Raw genomic sequence first — 23,365 nt, 5'->3', positions numbered from 1 at the left:
TTTTATTATTTTTTTTTTTAATTTGAATAAGAATCTCTATCCTTGTGACATGTTTTGCTCTACTCTTATAGCACACGTTTTCTCCACTCTTGTGGCACGATCCTTATTACTTTTTGGTATGTTTTTCACATACTTTTGATGTCGTTTTAGTACTCGTACAAAAATCATCACGGTATTTATTTTCTAATTGGTTTGTCGGTAGTCATGTATAATCAGATCCCTCTTTAGTAAAACGTAGTTTGTCGATCTAATCGAAATTGTGTAACGAAGCAGTCTATCAGATTGTTTGGTTCGCTCACTGCTTCTTTATCATTTCGTAAAGCGTATCATTCGACAAAGATAATGAGTTATTATAAAGGTTATTGAGTTTTGATGTTGATTGTCATTCTCAATGAAATGTTTATTTTTTTATTTTTGTATGAATATTTTGATGACTATTATATCTAATTTTCTCTCAATACTTTAATGTTTTATAATTTTGATTCCTTATGTTATTAATTAAAATCAGTTGCCATTGTTCAAAAAGGAAAAGAATGCCAAAGGAAAAAAATAAGCCGACTGTACGAGAACAAGAGTTAAATTGATGGACGAAATTATAATATAAGGGTTAAATTGAAATAAAAAATATACAAGTGCTAAAATAATAGTCTAACTATAATAAAGGGACCAAAAGAGGTATTAAGCCTTTAATTAAAAATGGGAATATGCCATTGCATTGCAATATCTAGGGTTTTAGTACACCCTCACAAAGTGAGTCCGCCATATATATACCACCCATTTCATTGTAAGCTCGTATATCCGGCTTTACTCAACTTTTACTGAGATCTCATCTCCTTTTCTCTCCCTCTTTTTTTGTCCTTCGAATTCCCAAAAATGGCTGTCACTTTCTCTAACCTCCACACTGAGTCTGGCCTTAAATCCCTTAATGACTTCCTCTCTGGCAAATCTTACATCTCTGGGTAAACCCCTATTATCTTACTATTTTCCCAGAACTCAATAGTTGTTTCTCAATTTTTAAAGCACTAACAATGAGATCTTTATGTTTTTCTTTTCTTTTCCAGGAATAAGCTGAGCAAGGATGACATAAAAGTTTACGCTGCTGTTTTGAATAATCCTGGTGATGCGTTTCTCAATGTTAGCAAGTGGTATAATTCTGTTTCATCTCAACTTGCCACCAGGTAATGTTTCTTATTTATTGTGTTGTTCATGATACACTTTTCTTTGATTGTTAATATCTGTCTTTGGAAATTTTATTAAATCTACAGATTTGTCTTAGAACAATCCATTTTATTTTCAATGGTTTTTAGCTTCCCTGGGAAAGCTGCTGGGGTTGGATTTGGCGGCAAAGCTGCTCCAGCTGAATCTGCCAAAGATGAGGTGTGTTTCAAGTTGATTTATTGGACCCAAGTCATAGTTCTGTTTTAAGATATAGTTTGTTAGAGTGAAATCATCCGCTGAATAGTTAATTGAGAGTATATCAATAATATGCAAGTAGTTTGTTGAATAGAGGTGTGTCTATGGGATGGTTGAATAATTAGTTGAAGAGCAGTGAGATTTTTCCTAATATTGTAGTTTGGTTTTAAAAAAGAAAAATCTATTTATGTGATCTATTCAACATGCTCTATCAGTTTCAGTTACGATTTGATTTCTATGAATTGTGAACATTTTGTTTGTTATCTAGATAACTCTATGTTGCTCTTCTCTCGACTCCTCAATGGTTTAAATTTTATATTTTGAATTCTCTGTCCCCCCTCGTTTTCCTCAAATGTATCTCAAGGAAAGGAAAAGCAATTGCCTTTAACATAGTGCTTGTGACCTTGAAGCTTTTTAATTTCAAAATGCTAATGTTGAGAGTATAACCTCTAGTATTCTTCCTCTATTATCAGTTTTATTATTTAATTGCTTATTTACTTGTTTTTACCTGTTTTCTGCTGACAGGCTGCAGATGATGATGACTTGGATTTATTTGGTGATGAGACAGAGGAGGAAAAGAAGGCAGCAGAGGAGAGGGAAGCCTCTAAAAAGTCAGCTAAGAAGAAAGAAAGTAAGTATTTGTGTTTTTGTTTCATGTTAAAGATGCATTTTTGCTGCTTTGATGATCTTAATCTTTTGACATTGGTTGATTCTTGAAGGCGGAAAATCTTCTGTACTTTTGGATGTTAAACCATGGGATGATGAGACTGACATGAAGAAGTTGGAAGAAGCTGTTCGATCTGTCGAGATGCCTGGGCTTTTGTGGGGAGCATGTATGATTTGGTTTATAATTTCTATTAATCTGTTGCATCTATGTTACTTTGGACTCTAACGTGACTGTCAGATGTGATTGTCTGATACAAGTATAATTTGTTTATTCATATTCATGTCCGAATATGCTATACTCAGGTATTTTAGATGACCTGAAGAGTCATAGTAACATGGATGGATTACATACAGCGCCTATCCTAATGATTATTTGTTTTGTTATACTTGCAGCAAAGCTGGTTGCCGTTGGTTATGGCATTAAGAAACTACAGATCATGCTTACTATAGTGGATGATCTTGTTTCGGTTGATACCCTTATAGAGGAGCACCTCACAGTGGAGCCACGCAATGAACACATTCAGAGCTGTGACATTGTTGCATTCAACAAAATCTAGACGACTTTGTTTTGTTCCACGGCCGTTAAAGAGCCTGCCATTGGCAATGTTATAGACTTTTTTGCTTGCTTTCCCCTCCATAATATATGTTTTTTGCTTGAGCTGTGCTAGAAACTGCTTCTGCTCTAGATTGAGTATTTAAGGACGTTATATGCTTTGATTTAATTTAAGTTTTCCAAAGCAGGTTTAGTGACCTTGCAGATTGCATAAGCGGTTCAACTCTATAGATGGAAACGGAAGTCATTAATCTCTGTTTTGGAACTTAAAAGGAATTTTCAGGTTCATTATATTTCATCGATTGTTTACACTTTTATTGTTGCTGCGATAATGATAATTAAATGTTTAATTTAGTCTATTCAATATTTTTTAGTGTTAAGTGACAGAAAGTTTGATGAACATTTATTTTTATTTTTGAAAGGAAGCAACTAATTTTATTGAAAATAAAAATATCTCAAATTACAATAAAGATATTTTATTGAAAAAATATCTCAAATTACAATAAAATTTTACAATCAATTAAGTATATAATTAGGACAATTTATTATAATCATTTAAACAAATTAGCAACTTAAGATTAGACCATACGAAATAAGATTAAAATTTTAACTAAGAAGCTCGAACAAAGACAGATATTAATAGATCTTATTGTATCGGTAAATGATTTACAAAAGAGGATCAAACTATTAAAGATTACCGACAAAATCATGAATCAAACTCAAGCGAAGTGAAAAACTATCCACGAATGAAATGGGTATCCAAATTCACTCTGAGGGTTCAAAGCAGGGAAGATCAATAAAATATCAGATAAGTAACATCTTGATCAGTCGTGATGATGTCTAATCAACCCTTGTAAAAGATATATGAAAAAAGCGACCGAAAAATATGTCAAAAGACAAAAGAAAGCGTGCCAAAAGTGTCATACAAGCACTTACTGAAAATCAAAAAACAAAAGAAAATAGAGATACAATGGAAAAGACAATAAAGAAATACTGACGGTTGGCAACCAACATTAAAGTTGATGTTGTTTCCAATCAACAAAGATGAAAAGAAAAGAGATGAATAACACACCAATGAGAGAAAACTAGGTTTTATAAAATAGAAATGTTGGGCTCGAAACGATCAACCAAATAACTCCAAGAGGAGCTTAATTGACCAAATAAAATTTTGGGCGTATGTAGAGAAATGATAAAATTTGCAGAAGCATTTAGAGTGGTTCAACTTTTTCAAATGAAGCCTACAACCACTACCTTAGCTACACACTAAGAATTTCTAACAAATTTACTAATTTATTTTTCTTTTTCTAGGTTCAAGAGTAACCTTTTACAACTCCCTAGTTTTCAATGGCTAAACTAGAACCAAAGCCCTTTTACAAAAGGATGAGAAGATTGTAAATAAGAAAACCTCACAAAGTAGATGTATACAATTAAGCTCACTAAAACACTCTATGTACAAGAGAAAAGGAAAAATAAGATTGAAATAGATTTTCTCTTGGTATTGATTGTTTGGATAGGTGTTGTAACCTTCTTTAAGTGTCATTGGGTTGTTTTTGTAGTGTGGAATGAGTGCTAGTTGTTTATGACCTGTTGGGGATGAGTTAGAGTCATTGGAAGCATTCATTTCTCATAATTGTGGCTACCTGCACATAAAGTTTCGAAACTTTAAGAAGAGTCCGTAACTTTGATGCAAGTTTCGAAACTTTTAAACATACTGATGAAAGTTTCGAAACTATTACTTAAAAATGAACGTTGAAGAAAATCATACCGTTAAAATTGTTTCACGGGGCAAAGTTTCGAAACTTTAAGTAAAGTTTCGAAACTCACTATTCATGAACAGTACCTAAGTGAACATGTCGTTAGCAGTGCCAAATAGTAATTGAATATTGTTTTTCATATTTTAAGAGCTTTAAAGACATTGTAAACACTTTAAACATATTTTAATTAACTCAAAAATATTTCATATATAAATATCAATTTAGAAAACATTTTTTTCAAGTTATTTTGGACTTGGAATTATATTTGAAATATTTGATTAAATCCAATTAAGTCCAAAAATATTTTACCCTTCTTTATTATATTAAAATATAGGTTCAACAAGAAAAAAGAAAGATTAGAAATTGAGTATGAACTTTTAAGTTGGGTTTTTTTGTTGTGAATGCATTTATAGCAACTCTTGCTTCATATTCTAGGCCAATTTTGGTAATTCACATGAATAAAAAAATAATGATTAAGAAAAGAGGTTGATATGGTAATACTACATTACAAGTTAATTAGAAGTTATCATGGGTCTTAATATCAGACATTGGTCATCGTATTTAATAGGGATGAGCATTCGATCAAGTTGAGTCAATAAATTTTAAGTTATTCGAGTTGACGACTCGTATTTTGTAACTTGAACTTAACTTAATTTTTTTCAAGTCGAGTCGAGTTTAAAAAATCAGAGTTGAATTGTTCAAGTTTCTATGCAAATTTTATGGTAAGGATTGATTCCAATTTTTCGATTTTATCTAACCATATATTTCTTCATATTATTTTCACATTATAATGTTATTTAATATATCAAATACAACCTAAAATTATAAAATATATTTATAATATTATATTTAAAAATATCTATTTCGAGGGTAAAATATTGAAGTATAAAAGAGTCAAGGAATTGATGGGAAGAAAGAATTTACAAACAATTGCAATCAAAAGACTAAATTAAGTAAAATACAAAGTTAAGGAACTAAATAAAAAAAATAGAGTATGTTTTAAATAAAAAAAAAGGAATTGAAGTGTATATGTATTCTATAGTGGTATATGTGATTCAAATTTGGTAAAAAAAAAGTAGACTTAAAAATGAAGGATGAATTGAAGAAATAAGGAAATCATGAAAAGTTGAGGGTCTAAATTGAAAAATAAAAAATTGTTATCAAAAAGAGAAATTGAAATCTCATAGCTATTCTATGATGGTCTAAGAGCATGTGGTTCAAATTTAGTAAAAAAATAACTTAAAATGAAAGAGTAATTGAATGAATAAGGAAATCATGGGCTAAATAGAAAACTATCAAAATAGTCAACCCAAATTTTCAACTCGCTCGAACTCAAAAACTAATTCGATAATTCGAGTTTACTCGAAGAACTCAACTAAAAATAACTCAAAATTGTAAAAAAATTCAGATCAAGACGCATTTTGCTCACCCTAGTCTTCGATCACTCCAGTAAGATTAACTTATGAATTAAGAATAATTAATTTTATTTAATAATGAGTTTAAACACTTAAATTAACTATTGGTATATGATAGATGTTATTATAATGGTTTACAAGAGTTTAAGTTGCCGTGGAAAATAGCCTACTTTAATTAAAAAGCAACATATGAAAATTTGACATATAATTAGAAACATGTTGAACTGCATAGGCACATCAATTTTTACTCGTATCAAGACGTTGAAATTTATACAAAGAATAGTTTAGTTTAACCACAAGCTCAAATGTAGAAGAAGTTAAAACAGAAAGAATTACTCCTGATAAGGGATATTAAGATCAAAATCCAGCAACTTCTTAGGATGAACTTGTTCAGGCAACAGCGTTCTGGCGACACTCTCTTTAGCTTCACCACACCCTCCTCGTTTGGTTTTTGCCTGTGCTAACTCCACCTTCAATGGATCCTTCATCCGATGGGCTGTTTTGTGGCCACCGAGTGCCTGACCTGTGGCGAAAGTCTTGCTACATATCTCACATTGGTGCACGCTTTTCTTCTCTAATTTAGCCTTCTTCATTGATCTTCTTTCATGGGATTGGTTGGACTTGTTAGAATTTTGAGTTCCCAACTTCACCGTTGTTATCGGCTCGCAATAGGGTATCAAGCTCCATGTATTGGCAAGCAACGTGCTCTCAGAATCAGCAACTCCATCCATATCTCGATAGCTGGTGCTCTCTTCAGTCTTCATCTGAGGATGGCGAGCGTGACAGAATCTCAACGGCACTGCATCGTAGATTATGTGGCCGTCACTAGCACTTCTCTTGAAACCTCTTTTTTCAGTTTGGGAGCAGGTGGGCATGTATTTCAGCAAATCTAGGTTTTGGTCATTACGTGAAGAGACTGTGCTCTCAACCCATAGTTTCACCGTGGTGTCGGCTTCATGGGACGTTGCAGCAGGAGGGTGGTGAACACCGTTGGGAAGGGTACGGCGGTGGATTCTCATATGCTGGCTCATATGCAGGCACAGTAACTGCATCGACGAGAAACTTTGGTTGCAAACCAAACAAGCAAAACCATCATCTTGGGGTCCAGGTTTGGACCTAGGCTGATACTCAGTATGGATCCGAATATGACCGTGCAAGGCGTTTCTGGATTTGAAGCCTTTGCCGCAATATGTACATAATATGATCGTTGAATCCTGATGAGCAGTTTTGAGGGATTTCAAGCAGTTACGGGCGGGGGCGGCCAAGGAATCAGCGCTATGAGACATGTGAAGCTCTTCTTCTTTAGGATCACACGTATGAAATATCAACTGACGATACAAAGAAAGAAAGAAAGAGAAAGACCCGATCGACTGTGTGTTTGTGGGCGGCGTGTATACTCTCTCGCTTTCTGCATAAATATATACAACAAGATAAACCGCCTAGTCATGCTGGGCTTACTCTCTCCACTGAAATTTAAATATAACTTGATTAGCAAGTGAGGTTCATTAAGTAATTTCCTGGAAACATACTTCTTTCTGACCATACGAACGCTACTATTGTTTCTTATTCTATGCCTAATTTTTGAAATTCAGATAATTTACTACTAAATGATTAGTTTTTGTTTAAATTTAATAATAAATATATACAAATATTAATATAAATACAATTTTTAATTAATGAATGAATAATAAATTGGCCCGCCAAATCGGATTAGATCAAATCCTAACCTAGAAAAAGTATCATGTTTACCATAGTGGATGGTAATATTACAGTATTGATATTTTTTTTTATCACTTAACATGCTTCACTATCACTACATTAGGATAATGGACCATTACAATATCATAAATCTTCTACTTTGATATACATCAACACATGTACTTAACAATATATTCAAACATGGATGCATCACATAACATACATCATTAAAAGATTCGTATTTCATTATTCAAACACTAAACATACATTCAGATGTTATAACTTTATAACCTTCAATAAAATGCCGTTGTAGGGATGCGGAAAATTCGTTAGTTTGATAACCTACGGGCTACTATACAATACTTTTGGTTTCAATTGAATATGTAAAGAAATCTTGGGTGAGTGTATACAAGGTAATTAAATATTTAATTTTGTTCTTGTGAAAAAAAAAAGAACACATGCTTTTAGGTTTAGTTTAAAGAGTTTTATGTGGTCCCTTTACTAATCTCTCGAAAATCTAAGTTAGATTTCATAAGTAAATGTTAAGCATTCGGATTTTAATATCTTAAAAAAAATTGAAAGGATTCTATAAGATTCAATTTGAATTAATCGTTAATAGATAAAATATCGATGATATTACTGAAAAATCATTCGGATTTACCAGTGTTTACTCATAACAAGACGTAATATATACAAAGAAAAGTTTCTTTTAACCACGAGTTTAAATGTAGACAAACTTAAAACAGGAAAAAAAATTAATCCTGATAAGGGACATTAAGATCAAAATCCAGCATCTTCTTAGGATGAACTTGTTCAGGCATTAACCCAGGAAACAGCATTCTGGTGACACAATCTCTAGCTTCACCGCACGCTCCTTGTTTGTTTTTGGCCTTGAATGGATCCTTCATCCGATGGGACGTTTTGTGGCCACCGAGTGTGTAACACCCTCAACCCGTACCCGACCCGGATACGAGTCCAGGATGTCACATTGACTATACAAAACAATACTCTAAAAAACGATAAAACATTTAAACTTATATTATTAAAATACAATAATATACATATGTTAATACAAGTTTATCAAAATACTCAGAGCATACACAACTTGACTCTTTGATTACATGCCAACATTCATTTACATAACAAAAGGACCTATGATTAAGTTGCCTCTGATCTGATAGTTGCAGGAGTAGTGTTGTCCAACTGCTTAACCTGTCTCGTCTACTTTCTCGGATCCTACGTGTGAAACACTCACACGCTAAGTCATCGACTTAGTGAGGTAATATAATAATAATAACAACAAGGAAATGTAATGAAAATGCCATAATAAGATGAAATATGCAGTTTATATCACCATGTTCCTTACCTATAAGCATATTACCTTAACATTCATGAATTCGTATCAATAACTTTATTGGCTCATGATACCATACTAAGAACCTAAGGTATGTGAGTACTGTGAGGTTGTGCACTATGTTGTCACCACAACTCGTATAAATGCACCGAAGTGCCACGTAGAATTATACCGTAGTGCCAAATAAGATTATCCCTAAGGACCACATAGAAAATTCCTTAAGAATTATATACATATGCCAAGGATCAAGTATGTGTCTCAAAAGACCTCACACATGTACCAAAGGATACATATATGTTCCGAAGGACCGCGTAGACCTTCTACTCTTGGCATGCCAACTATATATATAGTTCTCATAAACATGGGCTTTTCCCAATTTACATAGTATATCACATAGACATATCATTTCCTTACCTTCATCACATGGCTCATATAACTTTGCATACATATTCATTTAAAACATGTTACACAATGCACATAATATGAATTTATATCATGCTTCACAATATGAAATGAATCATGCATCAGTGTATTGAATCTAGACTTCTCACAAGTCTAGAACTGAATATATATCTATAATCATGTTATGCATATGCACTCACCTATATTTCTTTGTTTTTTCCTCGATCGATCTTATTGGGCAATCGCTCTAGAACTTGTGTAGGCTCTGTATCTACATAGTAATTCATTGATACTTATCAGTATACTAATTAATATATTCTAAACTATCATTCCTTAGGCTAAAAGAAAAGTCATTTTCATCTTTTAATGAAGGTATGCATCGATGCACTACACCATGTATCGATGCATCCCTTGACGGGTGCATCGATGCACTATCTATGCATCGATACATAAATCTCATTCGATGTTTGTATTTAAGGGGGTGCATCGATGCACTACTTGTTCATAGATACACTGATGGCATTCAATGTTTTTATTTTAAAGGAGTGCATCGATGCACTTCATGTGCATCGATACACCTTGAACAATTTCTGAGATTTTATCCTTGATGCATCGGTACACATTGAATGTGCATCGATGCACATAGCCCAGAAATGTCATTTTTAGCACGAAATCCCTTCATAATCCCCTCAACACTACATAATTCACCTCCTTTTATATCCCTAACTTGCATACACTTACTTAAACTAATTATTATCCATTCAATACCTCTAAAACTTAGAAATCCAATCCTCCATATAGAATTTAAGAATCTCACTCAAATTCCAACATTTTCTAAATCTAATTCTGACATTCATATCCTTTAATTCCACTAATGACAAGTCAAATTTAGTCTTAAAATCTAATTAATACTTTTCTGTCAAGATTTCACTTATTCACCTCCTTTCTTTAATCCTTCCTAACTCCTTCATCTTTTGATTTTAAGATAACCTAAGCTTTCCTTAAGCTTAGTTATCATCTAATAATCAATAAGCAACCTTAAATTCATCACGAATTTGATCAACAAGAAAACTCACCTTTATTTGGACTTCACGGTGGAGAAGAAGAATGAAAAAGAAGAGAAATCTGGAACTTTGGTTTTCCCCAATTGTCTTCCACGTGGGTATTAAAATATCCCTTCAAAAGTAATATTTAATTACTTCCCTGCTAAAAGACTAATTTGCCCTTGTAATTCTTCTTATTTGCTAATTGATCCTACACAAAACATTTCAATCAAATCCTTGAACTTCTCAATTTATCCCATTTGGTCACTGAATTTTTAAATCTCACAATTTAATCACTAACCCGATATAGAGGATGTTACAAATCTCCCTCCCTTAAGAAATTTCGTCCTCGAAATTTTATTGCACAAACAAATGGGGGTATTGAATCGCATATCCTCTTCACGTTCCCACGTTGCTTCTTCTATTTTGTGATTTCTCCAAAGAACTTTGACCAATGGAACCATTTTATTTCTCAATTGTTTGACTTCGTGAGCCAATATTTGTATTGGTTCCTATTCATAGGTTAAAGCAGGTTGAACTTCTACTTGTTCTGGTGCAACGATGTGAAAGGGATCGGACCTATATTTTCTTAACATGGACACATGGAATACATTATGGATTTTCTCCATTTCTGGTGGCAAAAATAACTGATATGCCACTGGTCCTATTCTTTTAACAACTTTATATGACCCGATGAATCTAGGACTTAGCTTTCTTTTCTGACCAAATCGTAATACTTTTTTCCATGGTGATACCTTCAGAAACACTTTATCCCCATCTTCAAATTCAATCTCCTTTCTTTTAAGGTCAGAATAAGACTTTTGTTGATCAAATGCCACTTTTAGGTTATGTTGAATTTCCCGAACTTTCTCTTCCATATCTTGAATCAAATCTAGACGAGTACATTCCGATCTTTGAGCTCATACCAGTTTAATGGCATATAACATTTCCTTCCATATAACGCCTCATAGGGTGCCATTTTAATACTGGACTGATAACTATTGTTGTAAGCGAACTCCGCCAGTGGTAAGTATTTCTCCCATGACCCTTTGAACTCCATAACACATGCTCGCAATATATCTTCCAATATTTGAATAGTTCTTTCTGATTGTCCGTCTGTCTGGGGGTGAAAGGCGGTACTAAAGTTTAAGCGAGTCCCCAACGCTCCATGCAAGGATTTCCATAATCTCGAGGTGAATCGAGGATCTCAATCAGAAATTATAGAAACAGGCACTCCATGCAATCTAATAATTTCTCTAATATACAACTCTGAATACTTTTCCATAGAGAAATATGTTCTGACAGGAAGGAAATGTGCTGACTTAGTCAATCGATCAACAATTACCCAAATTGAATCTCTTTTGTTTGGAGTCAGGGGTAACCCCGAAAAAAATCATCATTACATTTTCCCACTTCCATTGTGGAATGGAAAGTGTTTACAATAATCTAGACGGAACTTGATGTTCGGTTTTGACTTGCTGACATATTAAACACTTGACACAAATTCAGTAATGCTTTATTTCATCCCTGGCCACCAATACCGATCTTTTAAATCCATATACATCTTGGTTCCATCAACAATTACCCAAATCGAATCTCTTTGTTTGGAGTCAGGGGTAACCCCGAAAAAAATCATCATTACATTTTCCCACTTCCATTGTGGAATGGAAAGTGTTTACAATAATCTAGACGGAACTTGATGTTCGGCTTTGACTTGCTGACATATTAAGCACTTTGACACAAATTCAGTAATGCTTCGTTTCATCCCTGGCCACCAATACCGATCTTTTAAATCCATATACATCTTGGTTCCACCCGAGTGCATCGTCAATGGACTGCAATGAGCCTCTGTTAATAAATCTTTCTTCAACTCTTCATCGTCTGGTATCACAATTCTTTCTTTATAATACAATTTCCCATCAGACTTCACCTCAAAATCCTTAATTTCTTTATTCTTTACTTGCTCTATTCTTTTCAAACATATTTCATCTTGGCTTTGCAATTCTCCTATTCGGTCCAACCATGATGGTTTAAGTTTTAACTCTGCACATAGACCACCGTCTCCAGTCAAAGTTAACCTTGCATCCATAGCTCGTAAAGCTGCAAACGTTTTTTTACTCAAAGCATCTACTACCACGTTAGCCTTTCCGGGATGATAGTCAATTATTATATCATAATCTCTCAAAAACTCAACCCATCTCCTTTGTCTCAAATTAAGCTCTTTTTGAGTCATTAGGTATTTCAAGCTCTTATGATCCGTATACAAGTAACATCGTTCTCCATACAGATAATGACGCCAAATCTTGAGAGCGAACACCACTGTAGCAATTTCTAAATCATGGGTGGGGTCATTCTTTTCATGTGGTTTTAACTACCTCGATGCATACGCTACCATCTTCCCTTCTTGTATTAATACACACCCCAACCCATTATGGGACGCGTCACTGTATACGACAAAATTCTTGCCAGATTCCGGTTAAACCAATACAGGAGTTTCTGTCAGAATTCTCTTTAAAGCTTTAAAACTTTCTTGACATTCAGAAGTCCAAACAAACGGTACATTCTTTCTCATCAGCTTCGTTAAAGGCATCACTATCATCGAAAAATTCTTAACGAATCTTCGATAATAACCAGCAAGTCCAAGGAAACTCCGAACATCTGATACATTCTTTAGAACTTCCCAATCCATTAGCTTTTACCTTTTGAGGGTCCACCCGAATCCCATCTGCAGAGATTACATGCCCCAAGAAAATTACTTCATTTAGGCAAAATTCACATTTGGACAATTTGGCATAAAGCTTCTTATCTTTGAGAATTTGCAAAACTATTCTCAAATGTGCGCTATGCTCTTCAATGGACTTCGAGTAAACTAGTATGTCATCAATAAAGACAACAACAAACTAGTCCAAATAGGGCTGAAAAATCCTGTTCATGAGATCCATGAAAACAGTAGGTGCATTCGTTACTCCAAATGGCATTACAATGAATTCATAATGGACATATCTCGTTCTAAAAGCAGTCTTTGGAATGTCCTCCTGAATCTTCAATTGGTGATAACTCGAACGTAGATCGATCTTCGAAAATACCGAAGCTCCTTTTAGCTGATCAAACAAGTCATCAATACGTGGGATGGGATACTTATTCTTGATGGTCACCTTATTAAGCTGTCGATAATCAATGCAGAGACGCATTGACCTATCATTCTTCTTAACAAATACCACTGGATCTCCCCAAGGCGACACACTTGGTCGAATAAATCTCTTCTCTAACAACTCTTGCAATTGATTCTTTAACTCTTGCAATTCTTTCAGAGCCATCCGATAAGGTTCCATTGCAATCGGAACTGTTCCTGGCATTACTTCAATTTGAAATTCTACCTCTCTATCTGGAGGTAATCCTGGCAACTCAGCAGGAAAAACATCAGGGAATTCTCGAACTATTGAAATCTCATTTAATCCCTTCTCTTTAGCTCTTGTATCTATCATATTTGCAAGAAAACCTTGACATCCTTGTAGCAATAACTTCTTAGCAGACATTACTGATATTACATTTGCTAAAAGATTAAACATTTCACTTATCACACTTATTTATGTTCCTCCTGGACTCTTCAGGGTTACCTTTTCGATCTGTAATTAACATCCCCATAGTAACGGAACAACCAATCCATTCTCAGAATTACTTCAAACTCGTCAAAGGGTAATTCCATCAAATTAGCAGGGAATTCAATTCCCTGAATCTTTATGGGACACCTCTTACAAACTTTGTTCACCCGAGCACTATGCCCTAAAGGATTAGTTACTATAATCTCATTACTCGTGGCTTCTAAGGGGATCCCCAATTCCTTTACTAATTTACTTGTAATGTAAGAATAATTAGAACTCGGATCAATCAGTACCAATACTAATTTATCATACAGCTGGAAAGTATATGCTATAATATCGGGATCATCACGGTCTTCACTTGTCTTTAAATTTTATACCCGTGCGGTTGACCGAACTTCATGTTGAGCAGAGGATTCAGACTGGTTCCTTCCTCTACCTCTTCCCTGACCTCTCTCTGTGAGGCAGAATCAACTCTTTCAGATGGTGCAGACTCTTTAACCATTAACGGACAATCCCAAATAAAATATCTAGCATCTCCGCATCGGAAACAAGTCCCCCCAGCCATCCGACACGCCCCAAAATGGTTTTTCCCACAGTGCTGACATTGTCTCAGTTGACCCTGATTGGATCTCACGACACCAGATCCCACCAACTGTGTCTGTCTAGGTCTTGCCTGACTTACTCCTCTAGCAGAGGATGCAACTAATTCTGATCTAACTTGTGATCGAAATCCTGAATCTCTTCATCTTTTTGGTGGGGCTGAGTTGTAAAAAGCACCCGTCCTCTTTGATGTCTGAACTCTTGAGTCCCCGAATTTCTCATTCTAAGCCCTTTCAAGAGCCTTTTCCTGATTAATCACCTCCTGAAACGAGGACAAGTTTAATACTATCAACATTTCCTTAAGCCTAGGGCGTAAGCCCTCCATAAACCACTCACACTCATCTTTTTCAATAGGCACAAGCTCAGATGCAAACCGACTCAGCTTGTTGAACTCGCATTCATACTCATATACAGAGTGGTTCATCTATTTTAAATTCATAAACTCCTTCTTCATCTGCCGAATAAATTGATCTCCAATGTACTTGTTTTTAAATTCATCTAAGAACAAAGACCAAGTTAACTGGTCACTAGACATCCTCATGGTGACGTTCGTTCACCATATCCTCGCTTGACCCCTTAGTAAAGAGATAACCCCATCTAACTTCTCCACTTCAGAACAGTGGAGACTATCTAACATGATTTTCAAATCATTTAACCAAAGATCTGCCGCAACCAGACCTTTCTCAGATTCTCCCTTAAATTTGGGAGCTCCCAAACTTCTCAACTCTTTTGCTACATTCATTCTTTGAATTTGTGGGGCAAGAGGTTGAAGACACGTCAGAATAGCGTCCAACGTCCTGAAGAAAGTGTCTTGGTCTTGTACAGGCACTCCCTGATATGCATGTCCTTTACCTTGTCTGTCCAGGGCAAGTGAATTACTGCTTTCAGCAGGCATATCTTCTTCCGCTTCACTCGGGAGCTATTATGTCCGGACATCTAATAAAATAAACACATTGTTCTATTAGCAAAACAACATACTCATACTATACCAGATCAGAAGTTCTCGCTATGTGTTGCATGTATTTCATTTAAAGACTCTATAGACTCTGGTTTATGCCTAGAATCGAGTAAACCATAGCTCTGATATCATTAAATATAACACCCTTAACCCGTACCCGACCCGGATACGAGTCCAGGATGTCACATTAACTATACAAAACAATGCTCTAAAAAATGATCAAACATTTGAACTTATGTTATTAAAATACAATAATATACATATGTTAATACAAATTTATCAAAATACTCAGAGCATACACAACTTGACTCTTTGATTACATGCCAACATTCATTTACATAACAAAAGGACCTACTGATTAAGTCGCCTCTGATCTGATAGTTGCAGGAGTAGTGTTGTCCAACTGCTTAACCTGTCTCGTCTACTTTCTCGGATCCTACGTGTGGAACACTCACACGTTAAGTCATCGACTTAGTGAGGCAATATAATAATAATAACAACAAGGAAATGTAATGAAAATGCCATAACAAGATGAAATGAGATGAAATCAAATACTTAACCATGCAGTTTATATCACCATGTTCCTTACCTATAAGCATATTACATTAACATTCATGAATTCATATCAATAACTTTATTGGCCCATGATACCATACTGAGAACCTAAGGTATGTGAGTACTGTGAGGTTGTGCACTATGCTGTCACCCCAAATTGATAAATGCACCGAAGTGCCACTTAGAATTGCACCGAAGTGCCGTGTAGAATTACACCATAGTGCCATATAAGATTGTCCCTAAGGACCACATAGAAAATTCCTTAAGAATCATATACATATGCCAAGGATCAAGTATGTGTCTCAAAAGACCTCACACATGTTCCAAAGGATACATATATGTCCCAAAGGACCGCGTAGACCCTCTACTCTTGGCATGCCAACTATACCTATAGTTTTCATCTACATAACATGGGTTTTTCCCAATTTACATAGTATATCACATAGACATATCATTTCCTTACCTTCATCACATGGCTCATATAACTTTGCATACATATTCATTTAAAACATGTTACACAATGCACATAGTATGAATTTATATCATGCTTCACAATATGAAATGAATCATGCATCAGTGTATTGAATCTAGACTTCTCACAAGTCTAGAACTGAATATATATCTATAATCATGTTATGCATATACACTCACCTATATTTCTTTGTTTTTTCCTCGATCGATCTTATTGGGCAATCGCTCTGGAACTTGTGTAGGCTCTGTATCTACATCATTGATACTTATCAGTATACTAATTAATATATTCTAAACTATCATTCCTTAGGCTAAAAGAAAAGTCATTTTCATCTTTTAATGAAGGTATGCATCGATGCACTACACCATGTATCGATGCATCCCTTGACGGGTGCATCGATGCACTATCTATGCATCGATACATAAATCTCATTCGATGTTTGTATTTAAGGGGGTGCATCGATACACTGATGGCATTCGATGTTTTTATTTTAAAGGAGTGCATCGATACACCTTGAACAATTTCTGGGATTTTATCCTTGATGCATCGGTACACATTGAATATGCATTAATGCACATAGCCCAAAATGTCATTTTTAGCATGAAATCCCTTCATAATCCCTTCAACACTACATAATTCACCTCCTTTATATCCCTAACTTGCATACACTTACTTAAACTAATTATTATCCATTCAATACCTCTAAAACTTAGAAATCCAATCCTCCATATAGAATTTAAGAATCTCACTCAAATTCAACATGTTCTAAATCTAATTCTGACACTTCATATCCTTTAATTCCACTAATGACAAGTCAAATTTAGTATTAAAATCTAATTAATACCTTTCTGTCAAGATTTCACTTATTCACCTCCTTTCTTTAATCCTTCCTAACTCCATCATCTTTTGATTTTAAGATAACCTAAGTTTTCCTTAAGCTTAGTTATCATCTAATGATCCATAAGCAACCTTAAATTCATCAAGAATTTGATCAACAAGAAAACTCACCTTTAGCTTGGCTTCACGGTGGAGAAGAAAAATGAAGAAGAGAAATATAGAACTTTGGTTTTCCCCAATTGTCTTCCACGTGGGTATTAAAATACCCCTTCAAAAGTAATATTTAATTACTTCCCTGCTAAAAGACTAATTTGCCCTTGTAATTCTTCTTCTTTGCTAATTGATCCTACACAAAACATTTCAATCAAATCCTTGAACTTCTCAATTTATCCCATTTGGTCATTGAATTTTTAAATCTCACAATTTAATCACTAACCCGGTATAGAGGATGTTACAGTGCCTGACCCGTTGCGAAAAGCTTGCCACATATCTCACAATATTGCACGCTTTTCTTCCCTGATCTTCTTCCATAGGATTGATTGGACTTGTTACAACCTTGAGTTTCAAACTTCAAGGCTGTCGTCTAGAAATAGGGTAATAACTCCACTGTGCTCTCACCAGCTCCCTCCATTGGGCTAACTTGATAGCCCACGCTCTCTTCACTCTCCTTCTTCTTCTTCTTCGTTGCAGGTTCACAACAGATCATAAAGGAAGCTGCATCGTGAAGTACATCGTCGGTTGCACTTTTCCTTAACCCTCTTTTACCAGTTCGATCCCAGATGGTCATCTCTTTCTGCAAATCTATGTACTGCTTATTTCCCATCCCTTGTTTGAAGATGGTCTCAGCTTTACTTAAAGAATTATAGTCGAAAACATTGTCACGATGGATTCTCATATGCCGGCATAGCAGAAAGTTTCCACGCAAATTAAGCAACTAAAACCATCGTCTTCATCATCGGCAACTTCTTGTTTGGGAGATCGCATTCTTTCACGCTTCCCAGCGTTGATCATGTGGAGAACTTCTTCACGATCACACATAACAAAATCAAACCTGACGCAAAAGATAGCAGAGGATAAGAGAAACAAAAAAGACCGACTGTGTTGTGTGCGAGGATACTCTCTCCCTATGTATACATATATAAATCCCTAGTTGTGTAAGATAACGTATTGGATGAAATTAAAAGAAAAGCTTGAGCAGCAAGTAACTGTTCATCAAGTATTTTCTTTGATAACATGACTTCTTAGTGACTGTATGAATGTTAAGCCTAGTCTTGGTAATTTAAATAAATAGGAGATAAAGGGAGAAAGACAATTTATATAGGGACAGGATTGTGTTCCCTGTAGATATAGGAAATATGATAATAAGTATTGATGAATTAATAACACATATTTCCGATTTTTATACTCTATTTCCCTACTCTTTTATTTTTATTATTATAATTTTTCAGCATTGAGTTGAAATCCCTTGGCTCCTCATCCTTCCTCTGTATTACCCAACTCCTTCACTCTTTTAACGTCTTCTGAAACTCAACCCACTTGATTTTCTAGTGGTTCAAATCAAACACTTATTAAAAAAATCATTTTGAGTGGAGTCTTACATTACTTAAAAGAAGAGAGTATCAAGAGTACCCCTTATGCTATCAAATTCACTTTCAGAATCAAGAAAGACATAATTTCAGATATACAAGTACCATTGAGAATATAAGATTTCTTGAACCAAATTGAATATCGGGAATGGTAAAAGAAAACCAGTACAGTTGATAACAAGAGATGCTAGTAATAGTAGAATTCAGTTTTATTTTTACATTTTGATTATGAAAGTAAAAAAGCTATAATGGCATCAGAAAATGCAACTAATAATACGATGTTTACTTTCATGATAATCTAAATAGGGTGAATAAACAGAAAAATCAAGCCACAATCAAAATTTCACAACCATCAGATTATAATGATAAGATCCTATGGTAACTTCTAGTCCTTATTGACCACCACTTTTAGTTGAGACATGTGATGTGAATGCAAATCCTAAATCATTGGGCTGTTTTACCCAAAGACAAGCTTTCCTCATTCTCGCCATCCTTGCATATTTAAACACTACCTATATCGTAAGAGGGAGGACAAATAATTTTGTAGTGCTCTTGCATAAGAACTTTATTCATGGGATCGCCAGTATAATCTACCGAGTGAATTCCGCTTCTGCCATTAGATCTTCCGTCGGGTAATAATAGCTATTTCGCTTACACCAGCATAAGTACTGGGGGATCGGTCCGTCTTCTCCCCTAACCCAATAATGCTCTGCTACATCATTCAAAGTCATCCTATGTTTTGGGTCTGAAAAAATGTTCACAGTTTCAGAACGGCACAACCATGTGAGAAATACGTGGTGGGGCAGATGAACATTTGTGTTGGGTATTAAGGACCCTGAGCTCAGAAAGGACAATTTCACTAACCTTTGCAAAGAAGGCCTTCGAGTAAGTTCCTCAACGCCGGGTTCATGTCATTTGGCAGAATTAGAGGGTTATTAACAATCTGCAGAAAGAAAACGAACCATGTTGTCGTTGGCCACGGGAGAGATTAAAAAAAAGAGCAACTAGAAAGAACACGTGCATGGCTAGATGCAAAAGAGACAGTGAGAAAATCCCATACCTTGTCATACGTATCTTGTAGTGTTTCACCAAGAAATGGATAATGTCCAAGTACCATACAGTACAAAGTAACTCCTAGAGCCCACGTGTCTGCAGCTTTTCCATGATATGTTAAACCTGTCGATAGATTTCAAACATGTTAAAAACAAACGCATATTATGCTCTCAAATTATTTTTCCAAAACTAGAGTATAGGTTTCAGCTAACAGACCGAACACTGACCTAAACAACACTCAGGTGCAGTGAAAACAGGAGTCCCAGGAGAACGGCGAAGCTCATCGTTTTCATCCTGAAAAATAAAACAACTGTAAAACTTACTTTGCAACCGAATAACATCAGACACAGATAAATTCTGTTAAAAAATTCAACCAAATCATTTTAAACATATATGAGCCAAATGTATCTTTTACGCACTAAACTTATTAATGCAATTGCAAGTAACCACCTATCAAGTACATGTGCATGACCTTATTCAAGTGCAAGTAACCTAGCTCGCATAAGAAAAAGAGTATTCATAAAATTTGTAGTTTAGATCATATTACATAAACCTGGTTATTACACAATACGAACATAACACAAATATACGATGTGCCAAATCATACAACATAAACCTTAAACACAATTATGACAGGTTAAGTACAGGAAAATGACACAGTTACACTAACTGCCAGTCTAATATTATATTTGAAATGATCAGGTTTAATAGCGCCATGCACATATTCTGTTTTTAAAAGAAAAGATCCACACAAGCACACCAATTAACAGATGATTTTATTGTTTGTCACAGGAAACAAGACACTGGATATAAAATGTAAAATAAATGGGAGCATGCAAAAACTTTCTATGCTAGTAGTATTAAGGATAAAAAAGTAAAACTCAAAGAAATGAAATTATACACCACAGAAAATTAGAAGTTTTCTGGATCAATCAATTTCCTCGTAGAAATATCAAAAGACGGAGAATCAGACATGCAGGAATATGCTGCAATATACATCATAGATATCACAATTCACAACTAGGCAACTCTCTTCTTTAGGATGTTTCTTTAAACTGACTCTTAAGTATTTTCTTTGTGTTTTACACAAACTAGGAAGAGCAGCACAGGTGAAAATTTTCTCTGGACAAGTTCATAAAAAACTGCTATCATATTTATCTAAACATGAATTTAGTAGGACATATCACTCACAAAACACACACACCTGATAGAATATAGGAAAATATGAAAAAATAAACGAAATAAAGCAAAATAAAATGGTTTTTAAATCATACATGAGCATGGAGGTACATAAGCCCAGATACTATATCCCGCACGTACTTCCTTGCAGTATCTTCTCCAATGCCTCCTTGAGGACCAGAATCCTCACAAACCCATTTGCCTTCCACATATTCAAGAACTGAACAAAAAGAAAAGCTAATTCAACCAATATTTTAAACACATCACCTGCTAGATGAAGAGAAGAAAAAAAAAAGGAAATATAAATACCCATGTAGAATTGATCCATTGCTGGGTCATCAATCACCTCAATGAGATTAACTATATTGGGATGTTCCAAAATTTTCATGATTAGAACCTGTAAGGGAAATGGATAAGATATGTATGACCACTCAGCAATATAATAATAATTACTTCACATGTCCACAGTAGATTATTAACGTAGCTCTCTCCACAAACTATCCAGACAATACCTCACGAAGAACATCACTCATTGCAGTCTCTGATGGACCAACTCTTGCCTTTAATAAATGAGACTTATGAAAGACCTGTAATTCAATGAAAAACAATCCATGATTGAAAGATGAACTTAATTTGGCATAAATTGACTAGATCCAAAAAACACGAAACCAAATTTAACCTATAACTATAAGAACATAATGAACCAAATGTTTCTTGAATTTTAAAAACTATGTTGCCAAACAAATAAATGCAACTGAATTGCCAGAAAGCATTTGTTCTCAATTGTTACAGCCATTTTATTCTCAAAGGGAAAACACATTTCTCCACTGAAACAAGCTACCAACCTTAAAAGCATATTGTTTCCCATCTACATTGTTTCGATAAAGAACCTGCCACAAAAGCAAACAAAATAGTTAACATTTGAATCCTTTATGAAAATCATGTAAAAAGTTAATTTCAATAATATCATTACCACTTTTCCATAGCTACCAGAACCAATCTTATATTCCCGCAAGTACTCATTAATCATCTTATTCCCATTTTCATCCTGAAAAATGAATCTAGTTTTTTAATAACTTCATAAGCATAAGAGCCAGAAACAATGAAATGAAGATTACTTGTATAATCAGAGTAAAGCAGGAAAGATATTTCACATGCTGGAAACACACATCCACAAGACAACAATATTAACATACACAATAGCATTTAGTGACAATGAGGTGAAATAATTCATTTCAATGCTTGCCTCGGACCGAATAATCATGTTTGGTTTCCTTGACAGGAAACTGCCTGCAAGCTAATCCATTGCTAAGTTTGGATCTCAAAAACTCTTCAGTACGCTTGCCACGACCTAGAGATTCAGCCTCATCTCCAAGAACAGTGCAGGTAACATCACCATTATATGAGAAATCATCATCTTCTTCTATTTCATCATCTTCTTCTATTTTTTCATCTAACAAAAATTCCTGGGACTGTTGAAAATTTGGCCTGCAATTGTGCCTACGGGATTGTTTGGGCTTTGTTGTGAAGCCGAAGCAACCAAAGCAGCCCATTGCTCTAGCAAATGAAAAGCTGTTACTAAACATCAGAACACTTGAAACCTTGAAAGTAGTAAGTTACAAATGAAGAATGATTCTCAACCCTGCAAAGAGAGCATAAGCTAAGATCAATAGGCAGCCTATCAAGAAATTGCCAAAGGAAATTTCAGGTTAATATTCAAAGTAACTTAAACATACATGCTACACTATTAAAAATAATAAAAATAAACGGGAAAACAGTTTGGAAAAAAATATACCTGATTCTGAAAATAAAAAGAAGGATTGGGGGCTTGAAGCCCTAATCAGCTTTACTATTCCAAAGGATGCCATTCAGCCAAATGAAAGGAACATCTTTCAACATCAAAGCCACAACGAACGAGACCCAACATCGCTAAACCTCCAGTTTTTTTAAGTTGACCCCTTCTCACAATATTTCCCCCAGATATCTAAAACAATCATTAAGAAAAAACCTAATTTTGAGTATGCTATAATTCGTATATGATTAACCCGAGGAATTTGAATCCTGGATCCCAGGGACGATTTCGGTCTCTGTTTTCCGAGTCAGAGCATGAATCAGAGAAACCAAAACGTAGAATTTCTAACGATTTCTTCTCCTTTTGGGGTTGAATTCAGAAAGTATGGAAGGCGACGTGTATCGACAATCCAACAACAGAAACGATTTTCTTT

General features: G+C 34.8%; 2 protein-coding genes and 1 pseudogene across 3 annotated transcripts; 1 reads left to right on the top strand and 2 right to left on the bottom strand.

Moving 5' to 3' along the window:
- The first annotated feature begins 779 nt into the window (after window positions 1–779).
- On the top strand, window positions 780–2,710 carry LOC120150097 (elongation factor 1-beta 2-like). Of its 2 annotated transcripts, none has more exons than XM_039162823.1 (6): window positions 780–959; window positions 1,062–1,178; window positions 1,308–1,377; window positions 1,939–2,044; window positions 2,133–2,268; window positions 2,349–2,406. In XM_039162823.1, exons 1-6 carry the CDS (start codon window positions 874–876, stop codon window positions 2,389–2,391), a joined length of 558 nt encoding a protein of 185 aa, XP_039018754.1. In that variant the 5' UTR covers window positions 780–873; the 3' UTR covers window positions 2,392–2,406. The 2 variants fall into 2 exon arrangements, with proteins under 2 accessions (XP_039018754.1, XP_039018745.1); XM_039162814.1 differs by lacking the exon at window positions 2,349–2,406 and adding an exon at window positions 2,473–2,710 and having other exon boundaries at window positions 783–959; window positions 2,133–2,246.
- A 3,423-nt stretch (window positions 2,711–6,133) lies between these two features.
- Window positions 6,134–18,217, bottom strand: LOC120149390 (zinc finger protein 480-like). Its single transcript, XM_039162192.1, has 2 exons — window positions 17,941–18,217; window positions 6,134–7,209 (listed from the first exon to the last, which is right to left on the bottom strand). Exons 1-2 carry the CDS (start codon window positions 18,215–18,217, stop codon window positions 6,134–6,136), a joined length of 1,353 nt encoding a protein of 450 aa, XP_039018123.1.
- Window positions 18,218–19,186: 969 nt separating this feature from the next.
- LOC120149382 lies at window positions 19,187–23,365 on the bottom strand (annotated as a pseudogene).

This window comes from Hibiscus syriacus, unplaced genomic scaffold, assembly GCF_006381635.1.
Source record: "Hibiscus syriacus cultivar Baekdansim isolate YM2019G1 unplaced genomic scaffold, ASM638163v2 tig00002793_pilon, whole genome shotgun sequence".
NCBI lineage: Eukaryota > Viridiplantae > Streptophyta > Magnoliopsida > Malvales > Malvaceae > Hibiscus > Hibiscus syriacus.
The sequence above is the reverse complement of the archived record's forward strand: the minus strand, read 5'-3'. Positions and strand labels throughout refer to the sequence as shown.

Coding starts and splice junctions, on each gene's coding strand:
- LOC120150097 (XM_039162814.1), top strand. CDS start 874: ATGGCTGTCACTTTCTCTAACCTCCACACTGAGTCTGGCCTTAAATCC. Junction 960..1,061: donor GGCAAATCTTACATCTCTGG/GTAAACCCCTAT, acceptor TTTCTTTTCCAG/GAATAAGCTGAGCAAGGATG. Junction 1,378..1,938: donor CTGAATCTGCCAAAGATGAG/GTGTGTTTCAAG, acceptor TTCTGCTGACAG/GCTGCAGATGATGATGACTT.
- LOC120149390 (XM_039162192.1), bottom strand. CDS start 18,217: ATGAGAATCCATCGTGACAATGTTTTCGACTATAATTCTTTAAGTAAA. Junction 7,210..17,940: donor TAGCCCAATGGAGGGAGCTG/GTGAGAGCACAG, acceptor ATATTTATGCAG/AAAGCGAGAGAGTATACACG.